At 41.3% G+C, this 18,861-nt stretch overlaps 2 protein-coding genes across 2 annotated transcripts in view; both read left to right on the plus strand.

Moving 5' to 3' along the window:
• The window catches only part of rela (v-rel avian reticuloendotheliosis viral oncogene homolog A), a 285,280-nt gene that overhangs the window by 89,918 nt on the left and 176,501 nt on the right, over nt 1–18,861 (plus strand). The window lies entirely within an intron of this gene.
• The window catches only part of LOC310875728 (mitogen-activated protein kinase kinase kinase 11), a 75,286-nt gene that overhangs the window by 27,229 nt on the left and 29,196 nt on the right, over nt 1–18,861 (plus strand). The window contains exon 3 of the mRNA XM_083789046.1: nt 7,045–7,193. Within this exon, the coding sequence (XP_083645172.1) occupies nt 7,045–7,193 (149 nt within the window). The remainder of the gene's footprint in view (nt 1–7,044; nt 7,194–18,861) is intronic.

Here is an 18,861-nt window from a genome sequence, read left to right on the forward strand (position 1 = left end):
CATTCATATACTTGACATTACTGCCGACCTTTTTCTAAAGCATACAATTGCTTTTTGGGAGCCATTGGATTCTGTTCATTTCAGTACAACATGAAGGTCAACTCCCAGAGACTTGCAGGGTATTTCAACACATTTTAAATGTGTGTGTTTTGTCAGTTATGTTATAGTTGATTTGATTTTATGCCTTTTTGTTTTCAAATGTGCATTGACCCAGTTATTGCAGGTCTGTAAAATTTCAATCACTTTATAGATAAGATAAACAAACGGAAGTGGAAGCTTTAAAATATAGACAACGACATGTATTGATGCCGGTGTGAGCCTTGAATTTAGCTCCTGAAGGTGCAAAAAAATCGATGCTTGCTTAATGCTTACAGTTACATTTTTAGAGAGAGAGAGAGAGAAAGAGACTCTCTCTGGAGGGACAGAGTGATAGATGGCAGGAGGGCCACCACAGCAGCCCATGTGATGTGTGCTCTTCAAAGGGTGGCTCTGTGCTTTGTTGTGGGACATGTGTGCTGCACACTGTCCTATTGTCTTCTCCAGCGTTGGAGGGAGAGAGGCAGACCACACACTGACTGCAGCCACCAGCCACATGCAGCTCTTTAAATGGGAACGGGGTGTGTTAAAATGTGTACGCCTCCACGTTGGTGTATGTTCCTGCGCACGTGTGTCTTTATGTGTGTACACACACACACAAACAGTACACACACACACACATGTCCGCGTGCGGTTGCCGCCCCCCTGTGACGGTCGGTCGTCCAAACAATTTCCTCTAGCTGGCCGCCGTGGAGCCGACCGAATCCCACACTCTACCACTCTCAAACTCGCCGTGCGTCACACTTAGGGTTGGGACTCGGAAACGCTTCTTTCTCAGACCCGGTTCCGAGATTGAAGAAGACGTTCATATGAAAAACAACATTAACCCATTCTGACCTGAGATCAGATTCATACGAGGTTTCCACTGGACACACACACTGGTCTGATGAACCCATTTTAACCTGAGATCAGATTCTAAAAAAATGTCTGTCGTTCTTCGATTTAAAAAAAAATAGCAGACCTAAAAGCTCGTAGCGCGCCACTCGGTGGCGTGCTATGAGCTTGTAGATCTGCTATTTTTCAATAGCTAAAGCATAACATGATGCTAACACCAAAATGGATTCCCGTTCAGAATGGGTTAAGCAGATAAGCATCCTGAATCTAGCCTTTAGTTTTTATATATGTATGTATATGTATATGTGTATATATCATAGACTGTAAAAACAATATGTACAAAGCGTTCGCTGGGTCTGATATGGACGTAAAATGAAGCCAGTCAGTCCTTGTATTGTAAATCGCCATCTTTCTAGATCCGTTTTGGCCCAGCTGGCCATTGGCTGGACCAGACAACGAGGCGGGACTTCCCCCCTTCTTCTTAGTTGTCTCCACCAGCCGAAGGCATGGGGGAGAGTATGTTTTGCACTCCGTCCGTCCGTGTGTCCGTCCGTCCGTGTGTCCGTGTGTCCGTCCGTCTGTCCGTGAGCAGCTAATCTCGGCCACCGTTAACCCGGTCGATGCCAAATTTTGCACACACACTCCCTGGATGCCAACCATGAACCTCTGCCCCAAACTTTCCAGAACGGCCTGTTATAGCGCCACCAGCTTTGTGCAAAACAAGTTTTTGCACAGTACACCTACAGATTGTGTCCAAACATCACGCAAATTGGTACACAGTCTCTCTAGAGCCATTCAACCAAACGGGTCTTTCAGATTTCTCACACTCCATCCTGATTGGTTAAGATTGGCTTCCAAAATTCACAGGAGTGCTCAGTTTCAAACAAAATGCTGCAAATCATGAACACATCGCGTGATTTCCGTGAAATTGTGCACCCACATTCCCACTAGGCCGAGAACAATTTCAACTCAGCCTCAAGGTGGCGCTATAACTGGCCCAAAAGTGTTTTTACCTCTAACTGCACGGATCTGTGGATAACTTTGTATGCCAACTCCCTAGAGGCCAAGGAAAAACCTTTGCCTGGAATTTTTCACATCTGCTCTTTATAGCATATGTCAGGGGTCGGCAACCCAAGATGTTGAATGAGCCATTTTCGACCAAAAAAAATAATTCAAAATCTATCTGGAGCCGCAAAAAAATTTAAGCCTTAAAATGCTTATATAATGAAGACAAAAGGGCTGCAAGTGAATATTAGCCTATCTATCAAAATAAAAAGTGCGCTATGGTTTAACTTTCATTACGGGCACGTTCGGAAATAGCGCACTGAGCGCACTGTGCAATGCAAACTAATATAGGCGAGTGCGCTTCCGTAATTGTCTGGAAGAGCATTCCATGTTTTCCACACAAGTGTGTCGTGTTTTGGGAGGTTTACAATATCGGTATTTGCCTGTATGCTTATTAATCTGCAGTGACAAACTATCAAACAATAAAAAAGTAACGTTGAAAGACATTTCCAGGGAAAGCATGCTAAGTTTGCATGAATGAGAGAAAGAGGGCTGTTGCAGTCGCAGAACTGCTGAAGAAAGCAGAAGGGAGCAAAGTCAGCAAACTAACTTTTAAGAAGTGGATCCAGCTTTAAACTCCACCACTCATGCTGGCTGCTGCTATAGTTTCGTTGCAACACGGGAGATAATACGTCTATATGACTCCTTCAACGTCTATATGACTCCTTCATATACTGTAGTCACCGTCTGAACGGCTTGCCACGTTTTATTTATTGTTTGATAAGTTTGTCACTGCAGATTTAGCCATGGTGCGTCATGGCAACTGCAGCCTGTTTTACGCAATCGCTACATTTACATTGTAAACGTGTACATAAACATTCAGATTCCAAATATAAAGTACTCGCCACGTGTGCCACTGGTGTTAAAATGTTGCTGGTACAGCGATTAGCATTGCTGCATCCCGCGTTGTTTAATAAAAAGCATTTTTATCCGAGCTGTTATTTTGCCATTGGCTTTCAACTACGCGCCCCCAACCGGTGTGCAACTGTGGATTTCCCAACCCCGTTTGAGAAAAGTAGCCGGGGCGCTCGGATAAAAATGCTTTTTATTAAACAACGCGGGATGCAGCAATGCTAATCACGGTACCAGCAAATTTCTAACCCCCGTGGCACATGTGGCGAGGACCTTATATTTGAAATCGGAATGTTTATATACACGTTTGGACTGCGATTGCGAAAACAGGCTGCTGTTGCGTCATGGGCTACTGCAGATCAAGCATACAGGAAATCCATCTGCATTGGCTGTGAAGGCATAAGCGTCTGTCCACGAATTGTTAAATCCTCTGTTTTCGTCTGCTATCTTTCTTTTTCTCCCTGTAGAAGCCATAGCGTAGCAGCTGGCACCAGCCTCACACACCCACCGGTTTGTTTATAATAGTGTCTGGCGCGCAGCATGCGTCGCATGCTATGACGCGAATTTTAGTTGACATTATTGAAACTTAATATTTATTCTACACATTTTTACAAATTTGGGAAACTTAAGAATGTTTCTGTCACGTTTTGCCTCCTACAGAAACCATAAATGAAAAATAAAAATGTGAAAAAATAAACTTTATACATTTTCATCGATTTTTTTGTAATGCTACAGAGAGCCACCAGGGGAGTGCTCAAGAGCCGCATGCGGCTCTAGAGCCGCCGGTTGCCGACCCCTGGCATATGTAAAACACATTTTCTATTATTACTCCTTCAGATTTTATCCAAATTTCACGCAAATCGGTACACATGATCTCCATAGTCATGTGATCAAGACAGGTTTGTTTGATTTCTCATATTCCATCCTGATTGGCCACGATTGGCTCCTACAGTTTTCAGGAGTAGCCCGCTTTGTACAAATCGCCACAACTCCTCAACGCAGCGTCCGATTGCGATGAAACTGTGCACGCATATTCCCACTAGGCTGAGGAAGAATCCTGGTGGAGACCTGTGCCGATTGGCACTTTATCTAGTTGGTTTTTATTTTGACTCGAACGGGGGGTGGCTCACGTTCATAGACTGTAACGGTAGCCACGCCCCTCAGAACATACGCGACTTTATGGACATTTTTTTAAATAAATGGGAACATAATTTTCCAAAAAGAATATTATGACATGAGAAATGAGACTTTAAACTAGTGACTGGAAGCAGAAAGTATTCATGACCAGGGCTCGACGCTTAGCATTTTTCCAAGTAGCACGTGTGCGCCTAAGTAATCTAGTAGCACACAAATTATTTTAGGAGCACGATGAAAAATTATGTATTTTTAAGGGGCGCTAGCCCCTCCTATATACAGCCTTTGTCCCCACACATCTCAAAATGAGCCATTGACAATCAACAGAGAAATTACGTCAAAATTCTGCTAAATATGACATAAATTAAACGCCATTGACATTGAAGGGAAGATGTATGTCATATGTAAACGAGCAAATCAGCTAACCAATCACAGGCAACAGGCATTCTGATTGGCCAGTATGAGATGATATCTGATGATGTATGATGACAAGAGCGCCCCTCACTTAACATGGGTGTGATTTTTCTTTAATGAAGTGATATGAGGTAGGGGTGGAAAATAATATGTCAAAATATTATATCACTATCTTTTCAGCAATTATCACAAAATAGTGATATTCATCATGATATCATTGTTATGTTTGTTTTCATATAATCTATAATCAATTTGTTTTATGCTAATACTTTGTAGATAGATCGATAGTAGCTCTGTTCCATACCTCTAATACGTGCAACACATTAGAGCTATGGACCAGAGCTAGATAGATAATATGTTGCTCATGGATGGATAGACAGGTTATCCGTTTTTATCCTGCTGTTCCATCATGTTAGTGTGACATTCAGACAGTGCAGAGGCTGCTCGATGGTGAATTAGTATTGTAACATTCTCCTTGGCTTTGACTGACTGACTGATATTAATACGGTAATCCAGCCAGTTCGGTCATTCGCATTATCATTTATGCTGGGCACACACTTTTGTAAGCAAGGCAAAGTTACGTTTGAACTTTGAACATTACAAAAAAACTTTGCAAATAACGTTTCAGGGTCCAAGCAATTCCTTCTGAATCAGTGCTATCATGCTAATGCTATCCCGCTGAGTTCGCTCTGACTTATTTTCTGTCTGCCGCTGCTGACAGACAGCAAGCAGTGACAGGGAAGAGCACGGAGCAACACAGTGAGGGGAGGGGCGGTGGGAGCAAAGGGAACAGATCTTCAAATGAACACCGCATTGAGCCTCGACACGTTGTTAGCTTGTAGCTCTTCTCTTTTTGGCGAACGACACCGCCGTTCAGAAATATAAATTTAGGTATAGAACCACGACTATAGAATGTGCACTTGCTGTAGACAGAGACTTGTCTTTATCACGATTGAATGGTCAAATCCTGTAGTCGCATCTGAGCGACAAATCTAATTTTACAACTCGCACGGTGATATTTTTAGTCGCAAATGCGAGTACCTAGTCGCACTGTCGAGCCCTGTTCATGACCATGTTTATTAAGGTAATACAGTCTAGGTGAATTTGGGCCCAAATACATGGACCTCTATGGGGATATGGGTTTTTTTGGGCCCAATGACAGCGCCACAACAGGCCATTATATGAACTTTCAGGATGTCCCTTCCTTAGTGGCTTCACAAAATATTTAAGGCTCTGTTCCATTTAGTGTAGAAGGGCCTTTCCAGTGAGCCAACAAAACGCCTCAATGGAACACAGACCATAATTACCATTATCACCTGTAACACCTGTGAAGGAAGCAACATAACAGTCCAATTTCACGACAATATGGCTGCCGTGGAGCCTATAGCCGCTTGTCTCCGAGACTGTCGCTCAAAGACAGCGAGTAGAGCCCGCGGGAGACCATGCAGCAAGCATCGTTTCTGCACAGTCACAGCGGGCGGAAGGAAGGTGTAATTATAGAGCTATATAAGAAAAGGGCTGTGGCCCGCGCCATCCACTTATGCTCTCACCACGGCGCATTTTCACTCAGGCTCTCGTGTGTGTGTGTGTGTGTGTGTGTGTGTGTGTGTGTGTGTGTGTGTGTGTGTGTGCGCGTGCGACATCCAAGCTGTACAACTGCCACGCTTCCGCAGCTTAGAACAGTGCTGGTTCTCAACCTGTGGGTCACGACCCCCAGGGAGGTCCCCTCTTGATTTTTGGGGGGTCCCCAGGTTGAAGACCCAGGGCAGTTGCTCTGCATCATATGCTGTTGTCTCCACATGGCCCCCTGTGCCTCTGCGTGTGGCTGTTTCTACACAATGCAAGTTTCTCATGCAACTCGGCGTGTTGTCTGTCATACATGCGTGCGCGTATGCAAATGTCCTGCGTCATACTTTGCCTAGTTCTTATGAGTTTGCTCTTCCAGTCGTACGCACACTTCGGTATTTTGTGTGTGTGTGTGTGTGTGTGCACTGTTCTTCACTAAGCAATTATTTCCGTCACTTATACCCTTGAAATCTGCAATGAACGGCAAGGTTATTGCTTCGTTATATTATCCCAGAGGGGTAATTTGTCTTGCAGCCATCAGTAAACCAAATACTATACAAAATAAGACGATAATACAATACAATCACAGGGAATTATTCACTCAGGCACACCATGCATTCTGTACGTCGGGCTGAAACCTTGTAAAGCAGTGGTTCTCAACCAGTGGTCCTTGAGGAGGGTTCCAGGTGGTAACCAAATGGACCCTTGTAGATCTTTAACTTTTGAGAGTTAAGAGTTAAATTACTGTTAAACAATCTGCATTTCTTAATTTCCAAGAAGTCTGCACATTTAGAGAATGTAAAATTATTGTTATCTTGATCAATGTTTTCCTGTTATCTCTCCCATGGTACCACCTATGGTATCTCTCCTCTGGTACCAACATCAATATGGAATTGTGGACAAACCCTATCCAACAATAACAAAATATCCCTTAAGTTTTGGGTCTGAGAGGCTAAATGTCATCAAAATGGTGGCCTGTGGCTGAATAAATAATGGGCCTTGAAAGGAAAAGGGTTGAAAATCACTGTAATAAATCATTGAGCGGCCGATAACCTGCTGACACGTTGTGTTCTCCCCTCACAGCTACGGCGTCCTGCTGTGGGAGCTGCTAACGGGCGAGGCCCCCTACAGAGGCATCGACGGCCTGGCCGTGGCCTACGGAGTAGCGGTCAACAAACTCACCCTGCACATTCCCACCACCTGCCCCGAACCCTTCGCCCAACTCATGAACGGTGAGACACACACTACTGTGTGTGTGTGTGTGTGTGTGTGTGTGTGTGTGTGTGTGTCAGAGAGAGAGAGAGAGAGAGAGTAGTACATTTGGAATAAGTAATGTGGATGTCTATATATCACTTTGTAATAAGTAGGGGAACATGCACTGCCAGGGATTGTGATTCTATTCCTACTAGGTGGTGTTAGGTGTACACTACTAAGTGAAAAATGAGAGAAAGGCCGCACACGCGTAGCCACGATGCTGTATATTTATTATTATCCAACGTTTGGACCTAGGAGGTCTTCTTCAGGGAACACTACTACATACTCTGAAAGCATCATGTATTCCTCCCCACCCTCGGCTCCACATGTGCTGCAGGAGGACCAACATTCTTTACCTTCTCCATAGTCAAACGTCATGATGGTAGATAGCACAACATGTTGTTGTTGGGTTTTTTTAGCTCACAAACAAACCTCGTAATCAGAACTAGGAGTGCAATAGTTACTTTGTTCTGTATAAGGCTAGATAGTCTCGCGCTAAAATATCTTTAGAGCTTATCTTGTATGTCCATTTCTGCTAACCCTCTAAGACCCAGCGTTGCTTTTTAGCAAAAACCTTTTTTATTTCATTACTATTTTATTTTTTTTCTGTTCTTTTTTCACCTAAACGTCATCAGTGATGTTCATTGCAATGCCATTTCAATGCCATTGGTCATGATATTTGCATATAAATACCCCCCACAGAGGCTGAAATTCACACAAATTAAAAATGTCTAGACTCTGTGCAATTTTTTTTAACCTAAGACTTTTGACCTTTACCCTAATAAAAGTAGGTAAAATAATTGTAATATATGTTTTTTTGTGATCATTAGAATGTCTATAACATGTTTTATTCATTATTGTGATAGATATCCCCAAAATGTAAATTATTAATTTATTATATTATTATATAATTATTATAAATTTTTCATCAAACTTTTTATTTTTATTTTTTTTAACATATTTTTTAGTCTTAGTCCTAGTAGTACAAAGTAGTAGTAAGATTGAAATCTATTTTTTGCAAGTAGAAATTAATGCGGGTGTTAAGCTATGCTTAGGTGAAATTAAGATACATTTGCACGACTGTAAAGACGAAACAGAAGTGGGGAGGAGGCTCCACTTCCGCTTTATTGCTTACTCAGTCATGATAGAGCTTCCGTTGCTCCAGACTGTATGATGGAAGCATTTGAACATTGCGAGAGGCAACAGTCTGGCAACGCGAGACTAAAAGGCTAGATGATGATATCCCTTGTTGCACACATGAGACAATACTAATGGTCCTTTCAAGCAGGCGATTAACGTGTCTAGTAATTCATTCAGAACCTTAAGACTGGGATGGTCATGGACAAGTGGCGGCGGTGGCTCAGGGGTAGAGTGACCGGATGGTGTGTGTGAATGTAATGTACAATCTATGTAAAGTGACTTGGATAAAGGTGCTATATAAATGCACCATGGTTCTCAACCAACTTGATACTATAATCAAATAATATAAGTAGAAATTATCAGTCATTGTGAATGTATTGTGTAGGCATCCTACCCAGACAGAGGTAACAGTGGGAGGGCTGTACCGGGCTGCAGTCTTTGTACTTTTGATAACTTTACCTTTTAATTAAGGTTACATCCATTACTTTATAATGTTTTATCCCACAATTTTGTAACCCATTTTTCACCCCCCCCTGTGTCAATTATCTAATGTGATCCTGGGCTCTACACAGTACACACCCTCTGCCAACCTGGGGAGAGCAACGGACTGAACTCATATATGCTTCCTTCATGCATATTACACCTGACAGGGGGGGAGTTTCCCTGGTTGGACGTACAGTAGCGCGTGGAAGGAACACGTTATTCCGACCAGTTCCTTTCCCGTCCATCAGGCGCGACTGGGATCACTGCATGTTTTTTTGTGAGGGTACCTACCCTAGGGGGGGTTACATTCAAAGTACACAGAAGACATATGGAGCAATGTCATAACATTAACATAGAAATAATGAGATGAATGAGAGGAAGCCAGGGGAACATCCATTAAAAATTAAGCGTTGTGCTAAAAAATATATATATAATACATGCATGCATTACTACGGCTATATAATTAAAAACTTCACTGAATAAATTCTGCTCTCGACTATTCACCACAGGCCTAATATTATTGTTGTTCCTTTGAACACTTTTCAAGAGCTTGTCTGAGTGCACATCTCGAGTGAAGCCAATCAAAATGACACATTCAATTATTCTTGCAATGGGATGTTTTGCATAATAGCAAGACAAAGCTCTTGGGCAAAGACGAAAAAAACAACAACGAAAACAACAACAACGCAATAACATTTTATTCCCCTGTGGGCATTACCAGTAGTGCTTTTATAAGATCAACCGCATGTTAAAATGTACTGTGGTATGGAAACCAATTAAAAAGACAAGTTGACAGAGATTCAGGTATAGGAGATACGAAAAGAAGTGATGAAATGTCTGTTGCCAAACTTTTTCATGTCAAGGACCCCCACATTTATTTGGTTCCATTTGTACACTCCCAGAGTTACAGACCCATAAGGGTCCAGTTGGTTCCAAACTATCATTCAGCTGAGCTAACGTGTTAGGTTTCTGGTCTAGAGGGGCGGGTCGCTGTCAAGATTTGTGCACGCCCTGATTGGATCATCTCACCGATCTGTCCGTCAGCCCCGGCCAATGCGTTCCCCCGGGCTTTCATTTTTTGCGCCAACGAAAATGAAAGCTGAGTAAAACCATTCGTTTTCAGTGAAATGGAACAGAGAGCCATGTGTGCTCCAATAGAGCCAATGTAGTTATTATTTAGTTACAAGATCTTGTTAATACTCTTCATTGGTTAAACATTTATAAAAGCCACAGACAAACAGCCACACTTTAATTCAACCTGGAGTTCCTATGTATGGGCCTGTCATTATGAAAAAGGATGAAAATAACCCATCTACAACCTCACACCTATACAAAATCTGTGTGAACTGAGCAGTGCAACTATACATTTATTGTTATAGTTAGTAGTTACTGTACTGTGCAGTGCTCTGTACTGTATTGTGCTGTAATGTACTGTGCTCAGTCTGTACTAGGGCTTTAAGCAACTACCGGTAGTCGACTATTTCAACTAGTCAACTAGTAAATCCACTTGTCAACCTTGTTGGTACTAGTTGACTAGTTGATAAGATTGATTTTCTTTCCCCGCTTTTGTAGGCCTCAAGATCAGCTAGAATGCTATATTATAGACAGTCACCAATGTACACAGTTTTTAAATGTACAAATATTAAAATAGTTTAACAGAGTTAAACAACTAGGCAACTAGTCAACTGTACGGTGTTGTAGTGTACTGTGCTCTGTACGGCACTTTGATTATTTTTGGAAAAAACTCTTGGAGAAATGACAGTCATCTCAGCCTTAACAGGTTGAGAACCGCTGTTCTATGTAACAGCAGCCTTGGGACCTCTAAACTACCACTATGGGCCTATAGCGGGTCAGAGCCTCTGCGTTGCGGTGTTCCTATGTGGTGTAAACATAAACCTGAGCAACAGAGAGACAAACAGAACGCATCACAACACCTCCTCTGTGAGACCGCATCGTTGGACTATAATGTGAAGCGTTGTTTTTCAACCATCGCCGACTCACTCCACGTTCAGGGAAATGAAAAGTGCACAGACCTGGTGACTGTGATTTGATCCCAGAGAGAGAGAGAGAGAGAGAGAGAGAGAGAGAGAGATGCAGCTAAATGATTATTTTCTTAGCAATATATGTTTTTGTAATTGACTAGTAGTAGGAATCGATACTACTCGATACCTGCCGCAGTGTTTCACTAACGTTTGAAGAATCACCTCGTCGTGATTGTACCTCCATTTCATGAATGACAATGGGAAAAAAGTTGTGAATAGCGGGAACCACAGGGAATGTGGAGTGTGTTTTTCTCATGCCAATAAAGCCCTTTGAATTGAATTGAAATTGTGTTAACCACTTATACCCTATTTTATTTATTTTATACCTTCATACCATTGTCACGCAAAAAAACAGCTAATATACAAGTTCACAACAGATCCAGGTTGAACATTGTTCTTATAATCTATAAAATACAATAAATGTTTCCTTTGAATTTGCCTCATGGGGCCACCCCCTGCCATCGACCTGTTCAGTTTACTCTCCTTCAGCCCTCCACTTCTGCAGGTGGATCTTTGTTTTCATTCATACTAACAACACAACTCCAACACGTTGTAGGTGTGGAGCTCTGATTCTGCCTTGATAGAGATTAGTTTTAAAGTGCTTATGTAACTCACTGGCTTTGAACCCAGGTCTGTCTGCCGCGTGGAAACTAAGCCAACATCTTAACCGCTAGCCTAAAGGGGAATTCCCACTTTGCCGGGGAGAGATATTAGGCTTTGGACATCAGGCAGAGGCTCTGAGCCAAGTGCTGCTATGCGTGCGTGCGTGTGACAGGGGGGCTTGTAGCCAGTGGCCAGTGGTTCTCAACCTTTTCAGGCCCCCAAAAATTATCATATTTGAACTGGGAAACCCCCACCCTCTACCCTGACAAGGAATTGTAATTGCAGGAGTTGAGGCATTACATTTTGTTTGCCTCACGGTTCCACAGATAAATATTGTGGGTTGTTGTATTCTGTATTGTATTGTATTTTTGGCCTCTTTTCTTATATTATTTGACCATTTTTATAAACTCCAGGAGATGGGAGTATGAGGGAAAGACCCACTGGCACGCAGTCAACGACATTATGTCCAGAGCTGTTGAAAAGGGCAGCCAATGGCTATGGATAGAAGAGGAAGGATTCCAGAGACTCAAAGGCCATTCACCACTCGCCCTACACACTTCCACTCGGTTTGAGCATAGATATATAAATAATAGACGCAATGCAAATGGATGGGAGGGGAATTCCAGTATCTTCTCTATTATTTATACATCTATGCTCAAACCGAGTGGAAGTGTTTAGGGGGCGAGTGGCGAGGAGCTAGTTTCAAAAAGGGGGAAAAGATATGGCATCCAGAGGGCAAGCCCAGGGCGCAGGGATACTGAACCCTCTGGGGGGGGGGGGGGGGGGGGGGGCACAGTAATACAATGAGGGTTTCCCCTCTTGATAATCCAGAGCAGTGGTTTTAGACCCTTTTTTCCACATCAAGGCCCATTATTTATCCTGCACTTGAGCCATGGACCACCAATTGAATTCTCTCTAGTATTTATTGATGTGGTACCACAGGCTAACCTGACGCTGCCAGATCCAAGAAGCTTGCTACACAAATTTGTTTCACAGCTTATTGGGATCTGGGATCGCGGAAGCAAATTCGATGACGGGGCTGTTCCTTTTTTTCAAGATACTTGGTAGATGATTGGATGGGACCGTCTGTCTATCACCGTGTGGGCGTGCAAACACAACCAATCATATTGACGTGTCTATATAGCTTCACATCCGGTTTCGCCCATGTCCTGCCCTTAGCTCACGCTGATTGGTCCGGTACGGAACGGATTTTTGTCAGCTCAACTGCCTGAGAGATCCCAGATGAGTGCTGTGTTGGGGAACATGGTTACCCAATACCGCCCTCATCTGGCAGCGTCAGGTTAACCACAGGCACCACAATAACAATTATTCTTCAAATTGTTCGGGGTCCATTTGGTTTAATAGAGTTAAATTGCCGTGTGTTAAACATCTGCATTAATTAACAAATGTACTGCTCCTGTTGGAATCCAACCGGCAACTGCTTCTGGTGTAACGTTCCGTCTGATAAGCTTTATTATTGATTTATTTTATTTTATTATTGAACCGGATCGCTGATTTCTTTTTTTTCTTCTCTTTTTTGTTTGCTTGGCCTTTCCTTCTTCAGTGATCCTAGACCGGATTGCGCAACCGCACTGCCGTTCACCTCCCATTATACAGGCTGACTAAAAAGCTGAATAACTCTAAATCTACGGAGCTCTCCATGGTTTGGATAAAACGTGCGATGTTCTTTGCTGATTATCGCATTGGCACTTTCTAGAGCAAGGATGGCTTCATTTTAGCGTTAAAAGGGTTTCATCTGCGGGTTCGGGTTCTTGGAAACGCCCCCCAGCCACTGCGTTAGTTTTACTGAGGTTAGGTTTAGGTATAGTTTACTGAGGTTAGGTTTAGGTATAGTTTTACTGAGGTTAAGGTTAGGCTTAGGTTTAGGTATAGTTTTACTGAGGTTAAGGTTAGGGTTAGGTTTAGGTATAGTTTACTGAGGTTAGGTTTAGGTATAGTTTTACTGAGGTTAAGCTTAGGCTTAGGTTTAGGTATAGTTTTATGAGGTTAAGGTTAGGGTTAGGGTTAGGTTTAGGTATAGTTTTTACTGAGGTTAAGGTTAGGGTTAGGTTTAGGTATAGTTTTACTGAGGTTAGGTTTAGGTATAGTTTTACTGAGGTTAGGGTTAGGTTTAGGTATAGTTTTACTGAGGTTAGGGTTAGGGTTAGGTTTAGGTATAGTTTTACTGAGGTTAGGGTTAGGTTTAGGTGTAGGCTGTCAATCACAGCGACTGGCCAGTCACAGCGCACCATTTACTCAAACCCGCAGATGAAACCATATTCGCCATTTTAGCTCACTACGCTATTTATTTAGCATCTAAGATCAGACAGGATGTGAATCCAATGTGTGTCGCTACAAACGGTTCGGCAGTCTGCGGTTGGCTCTGCGTCCACCAGGTGGCAGCAGATGGGTTTTAATTTCCAAGAAGTCTACACATTTAGAGAATGTAAAATGATTGGTAGCCTATCTTGGTCAATGTTTGCCTGTTATGTCTCCTATGGTACCACATCAATATGGAATTGTGGACAAAATCTTATCCAACAATAACAAAATATTCCTTAGTTTTGGGTCTGAGAGTCAAATGGTGGTCGTGTTTCAAATGCAGAATAAATAATTGACCTTGATACAGTAGTATGTATGGTGTTACATTTAATCCGGTAGACTTTATATTAGTGTAATTCATAATTATAAAAATATGAATTATAAGTTCAAAAATTAAGACTCAAAATCAATCTGAATTTAAGAAGGGGCACCAGTGAAATGAGCTTTTGGAATAAGCACCAGATTGATTTGTATTTTTAGCCTTTAAGTTAAACCACTAATAAAACAATTAAAAGATTATAAAATAATCAATTATTATTTCATCTTAATAAATCTATGGAATCTGAAGGTAAGAGATCTTTTCCATTTCATAGCCTTTCTTACTTTGCATGTGTCAAAAACAAGTAAGTTCAACTCTTTGAGCAAATAATAGACTTGTTTAAAAACATGAATCAATTTATTTTCACACCTAAGCTAATAGACAAACTTAGTAGAACAATAATCAAATGAATTCTTAAACAAGGGTTAATACAGGTTCAAATAGCATTGAAGAAACAAATCAAATGATAATGAAATAAATATATGATAGATAATGTTCTTTTGCCATGAACTTAGAAACTTGATGTAAAATGCAATCACTTTCCTGAGCGTTGGCTTTGTTGAGAGCTTGAGAGAGAGACAGACTGGGGTCTTCTGTCTTCTGAGGGAGAGAGGTTGCGTTGCAAGCGGCAGGGGTTCCCAAGTATCGATTCTTGGTCTGTGGTTAACCCCTGGGCTTGGTTGATGTAGTGCCTGGGATCGCCTGGTGGACGCTTAGGCCAGAGCGTCGGGATCTGGTCTGTGTAGACCATTTCATCCTTCTGGCTCCTTGGTCTCTTCCTCTGGTCTTCTGGACTCCCCACTCCCCCACTAATCCTGTCTTGCTTCTGTCTGCCTCCCTAATATATAGTTCTGGTTCGTTGTGCAATACATGGTTCAGTTACCATATATGTCACTCTCTTTGCAAGATGGAGACATTGAGATGTCTCGTGACATTTCCAGACGTCGTCACATGTTGTTGTGAGGCCAAATGTCTTTGAAGTTCATTTTGGGAAAGGGTGTACGCATGCACTTTTTCATGGCTTTAGATTTCACATAACACACAATCTGTATTTACATGTACACATTTACATTTCTACATTTATTGTACAGTGAATGTCATATTTCCAATTGATGGTTAAGGAATTGTGAATGAATGCTTTTGTGACTGAGTGGAACATTCAACCTTTGACATCCAAAGTCAGGGTGTGATCTGTGGCGATGACACTTTATCCAGCTGAAATGCAATCAAGTCTTTATGACACTTAATCCAGCTGATATGGAATCAAGTCTTTATGATACATAATCCATCTAAAATGGAATCAAGTCTTTATGGTACAAGGGTATCCCTTGGACCTGAGTCTCTGAGTCTGTAGGAAACAAATCAAATAGATTTCCTTCCTTGTACCTATGAACATGAAGGCCAATGTCTGGAATTGGACAGTTTCAGTGTACCTTTGTGCACACAAAGTATGCCACTGGTGCAGGAATTGAGACCATTCTTGAGGGTCAAAAGGTCAGCAGACCCCTCTGTAGGCCTATATCTGTCCGGCTTCTCTGCTTACATGCTTGTCCATGTGGTGTCAGTATGGAAGAGAGAAATCACTTCACATGATGTTCATTAGATGTCATCCAATGCTGTATGTGGTATAGCTGGATGCGATAGCTTAATTGTGCCTTTATACCCCATATCTACTACAAATCCCCCATTTCATAATAAAAGATCAAAGGTTACTGGTGATGTTTTGATTATGAAACTTAGTTGATAAAAGCACAATCAATGAACTCAGGGAAGCAATAGATCATGTTAGCAAATCCATGGCATAAGAACATATCTCTATGCTACGCCTATAGTATGTTAATGCTACTGATCCATAATTTGATTTCATTAATGAAAATATCCTGAGATTATGAGTAGACATAGACTTATTATTCAAGGAGTAAAACCAGGCATGCAGTATATTATAAACAATACTGGGGTTTTATTCTGAGTGTTGGTCTACCCTATAAGGAAATGGGGATTTCCTATTTCCACAGTAGTTGTGTAGAGTGGAGTATAGGGGGACTACACTAAGTTTGAATAAAAGAAAGAAAATAAAGGAAAGAAAATAAAGAAAAGAAAGGAAGGAATTATGTTGACTGGTTGGGTCAAAGCTGAGAATTCTTCCCCAAACTTCTATATGGAGGGTCATTCCTTGGGGTTCCTACCTATACTTAAGAAACATGCACCAGCCAGGGACATGCAACATGCAGGCCGGTGGTTATTTCAGTACTTGAAAAGTTGAAACCTATGGGGCATAGTGTAGGAGGTAATAGTTTAATATTGATTGGTGGATCAGTTTCCACCCTGTAGGCTACTAGCTTATTAACCAGTGAATACCAAACATAAGGTTTCTATGGAAGTTGACTACTTTGGGCGATAGGTAGATATCTTGAGAGCCAATAGCAACTTATAAAAATAAATAAAAATACATCCCCCAATGGCAGATGTCTCGACGCGGTCTGTAAAACAGAGTTACAGAAAAACTAAGTTAACTCCGTTCAGTTTGCAATTAATTCTAAGTGACAGAGTAACAAAGTGGTATTTGGAAGTACTGTGTTACTAAGTTGACTAGTGCTAGTCTAAGGACTCATTTTAACAACATAAAGCAGCATATCTCCTTTGAAGGAGATTCACAAAGTTATATGCAAAGACCCCCCCATTTCAAAATCAAGAGGTCAAAGGTTACTGATGATACCTTGATTTATGAAAATATTTGGAATGCCTGTCATAATATGCCAGCAGCTGTTCTGGTATATCTGAGGACATACACGTATAGGGAGCCCCAAATGCATAATAGTTTGCAGGTTTATGTTTTGTCAGTGAATCAATTTGACAGGGTAAAAATGCTATAGGTTATAGTCCAAGTATCGATTAGCATAATAACACAGGTTTTAGTTTTTATTCCATTGGTTACTTTTAATTTATGAACTATCACTAGTAATTTAGCATGAGAGGATAGACTTTATTCACGCATCAGACCTCAGTCGCCAGTCCACAGATCTTTCCGCAGGAGTATTTGAGAGCCAATGCTGTTTATCAGCATTTAGCAAAGCTTTCTTTTTCCGTCTGGATAGGACAGGTGAGCTCACAACTGCAGGAACGCTGTGACCTTCCTGTGGGTGAGGCTGGTTGGTATTATTTTCCCAAGCCATGTCAATAAGATCATTATTATAAATTCGGTCAGCGACCGTTCTTAATTTACTGCTGGACATATTTCTGTCCGTGTTGTCTCGGACACCAGGTCTGATGCTTGTATCAAGTCGATCTAGAAAGACTGATTTAAATGTTTGATCTTCCTCCATATCAATAGTGTTCTCATCTGAAAACCAAGCTCTCCTCAAGCGACCAAAGAAGGTGCTAGGACGTTCACCTTTCTTTTGTCTTAGGGAAAGGGCGGCAGATATTCCCTCCAACTTGTGGACTTTATATTCCCCAATGAGACTCTGTGACAGAGCATCATAGTTTTCAACAACATCCGACGGTTGACGTTCAATAAATCGTCGTACCTCAGAGCTAGAGGACATACCGATAAGTTGGACTTTGTGTCCTGTGGTTACATCTGAATAACCTTTAAGAAAGTAGTCGATATCTCTTAAATACCCAACGATATCGCAATTGTCAGATGTTGTTTCAAACCTGGGAATATGATGTGCTATTTTGTCTAATAAGTTGGTAGTTACTTTTTCAAAAGGAACACTTTGAAGAGACACTGTGATGTCAGGTAAAACATCTGGTTTGTCAGGTAAAACTTTCAAGGCCTCACAGTATGTTTTGGGGGCCTGGCCTGTCTGAATCTCAGAATTGACAGCTAGGAGTTTTAATGGCTTTTTAGGGATCTGGTGTCCTGTGGTTCCTTTTGAATGACCTTTACGAAAGAGGTTAATATCTCTTAACAACTCAACATCAGTTTGATCAGAATCAGATTCTGTTTCAAACCTGGGAAGGTTTAATGGCTTTTTAGGAATCTGGCTCTTAAGTAAAATAATATCTTCTTGTTGTTGATTACTCTTAATCGTAAGTTGTTCATTTTCATGCTTTTGACTTTTAATTAAATCAATACTTTGTTTTAATTTAGCTATTTGAGCTACTGTCTCTTTAGTGACGACATTAAAATAGGTAATTGATTTTTGTATATCTTCCATTTGGACCTTAAGGTTTTCGTTGGTGTTCAGTACCATATTTAATGCAGAAATAAATCTGTCATTGGTAGTCTGGTTACTTTGTACCTGATCCACTTGTTGTGGCTGCTTTAGACATTCCTTCTCCAGTGCCAAAGGGCACGTGGAATCACATTTATCTTTGAGAGCTGGAAAGGGAAATTGGTTCAATTCTTTAGGATTATCATTAATATAATTCTGCGTTGCTTTCTCTAATGGTTTTGAATCAAGTGTTGTTAGTACAAATTCTGTGATTAATTTTAGCACATGAAGTACTTTTATAAGAAGGACCTTAGGGTATGATGATCCGGTGATAAAAATCATCATTACTAGAGGTAACAGAGACCGTACCGTGACATCGGTATTCTGGGATAAGGCGTCAGCCATTTTTGTCTCTGTAACACAGGGAGATTGATTAGAGAATTAAGCAAGGATAAAAGTAATTAAACCACAAACATAGGTCTTTAGTTAAAGAATTGCACTAATGCAATATTTGTTTGGAAGTGTCAACAAGCAAGAGTTAGATTGATCTAATCAATTACTTTGGTAATTTTAAGAA

Source organism: Protomyctophum parallelum (assembly GCF_964188405.1).
Source record: "Protomyctophum parallelum genome assembly, chromosome: 18".
In the NCBI taxonomy this organism is placed as follows: Eukaryota; Metazoa; Chordata; class Actinopteri; order Myctophiformes; family Myctophidae; genus Protomyctophum; species Protomyctophum parallelum.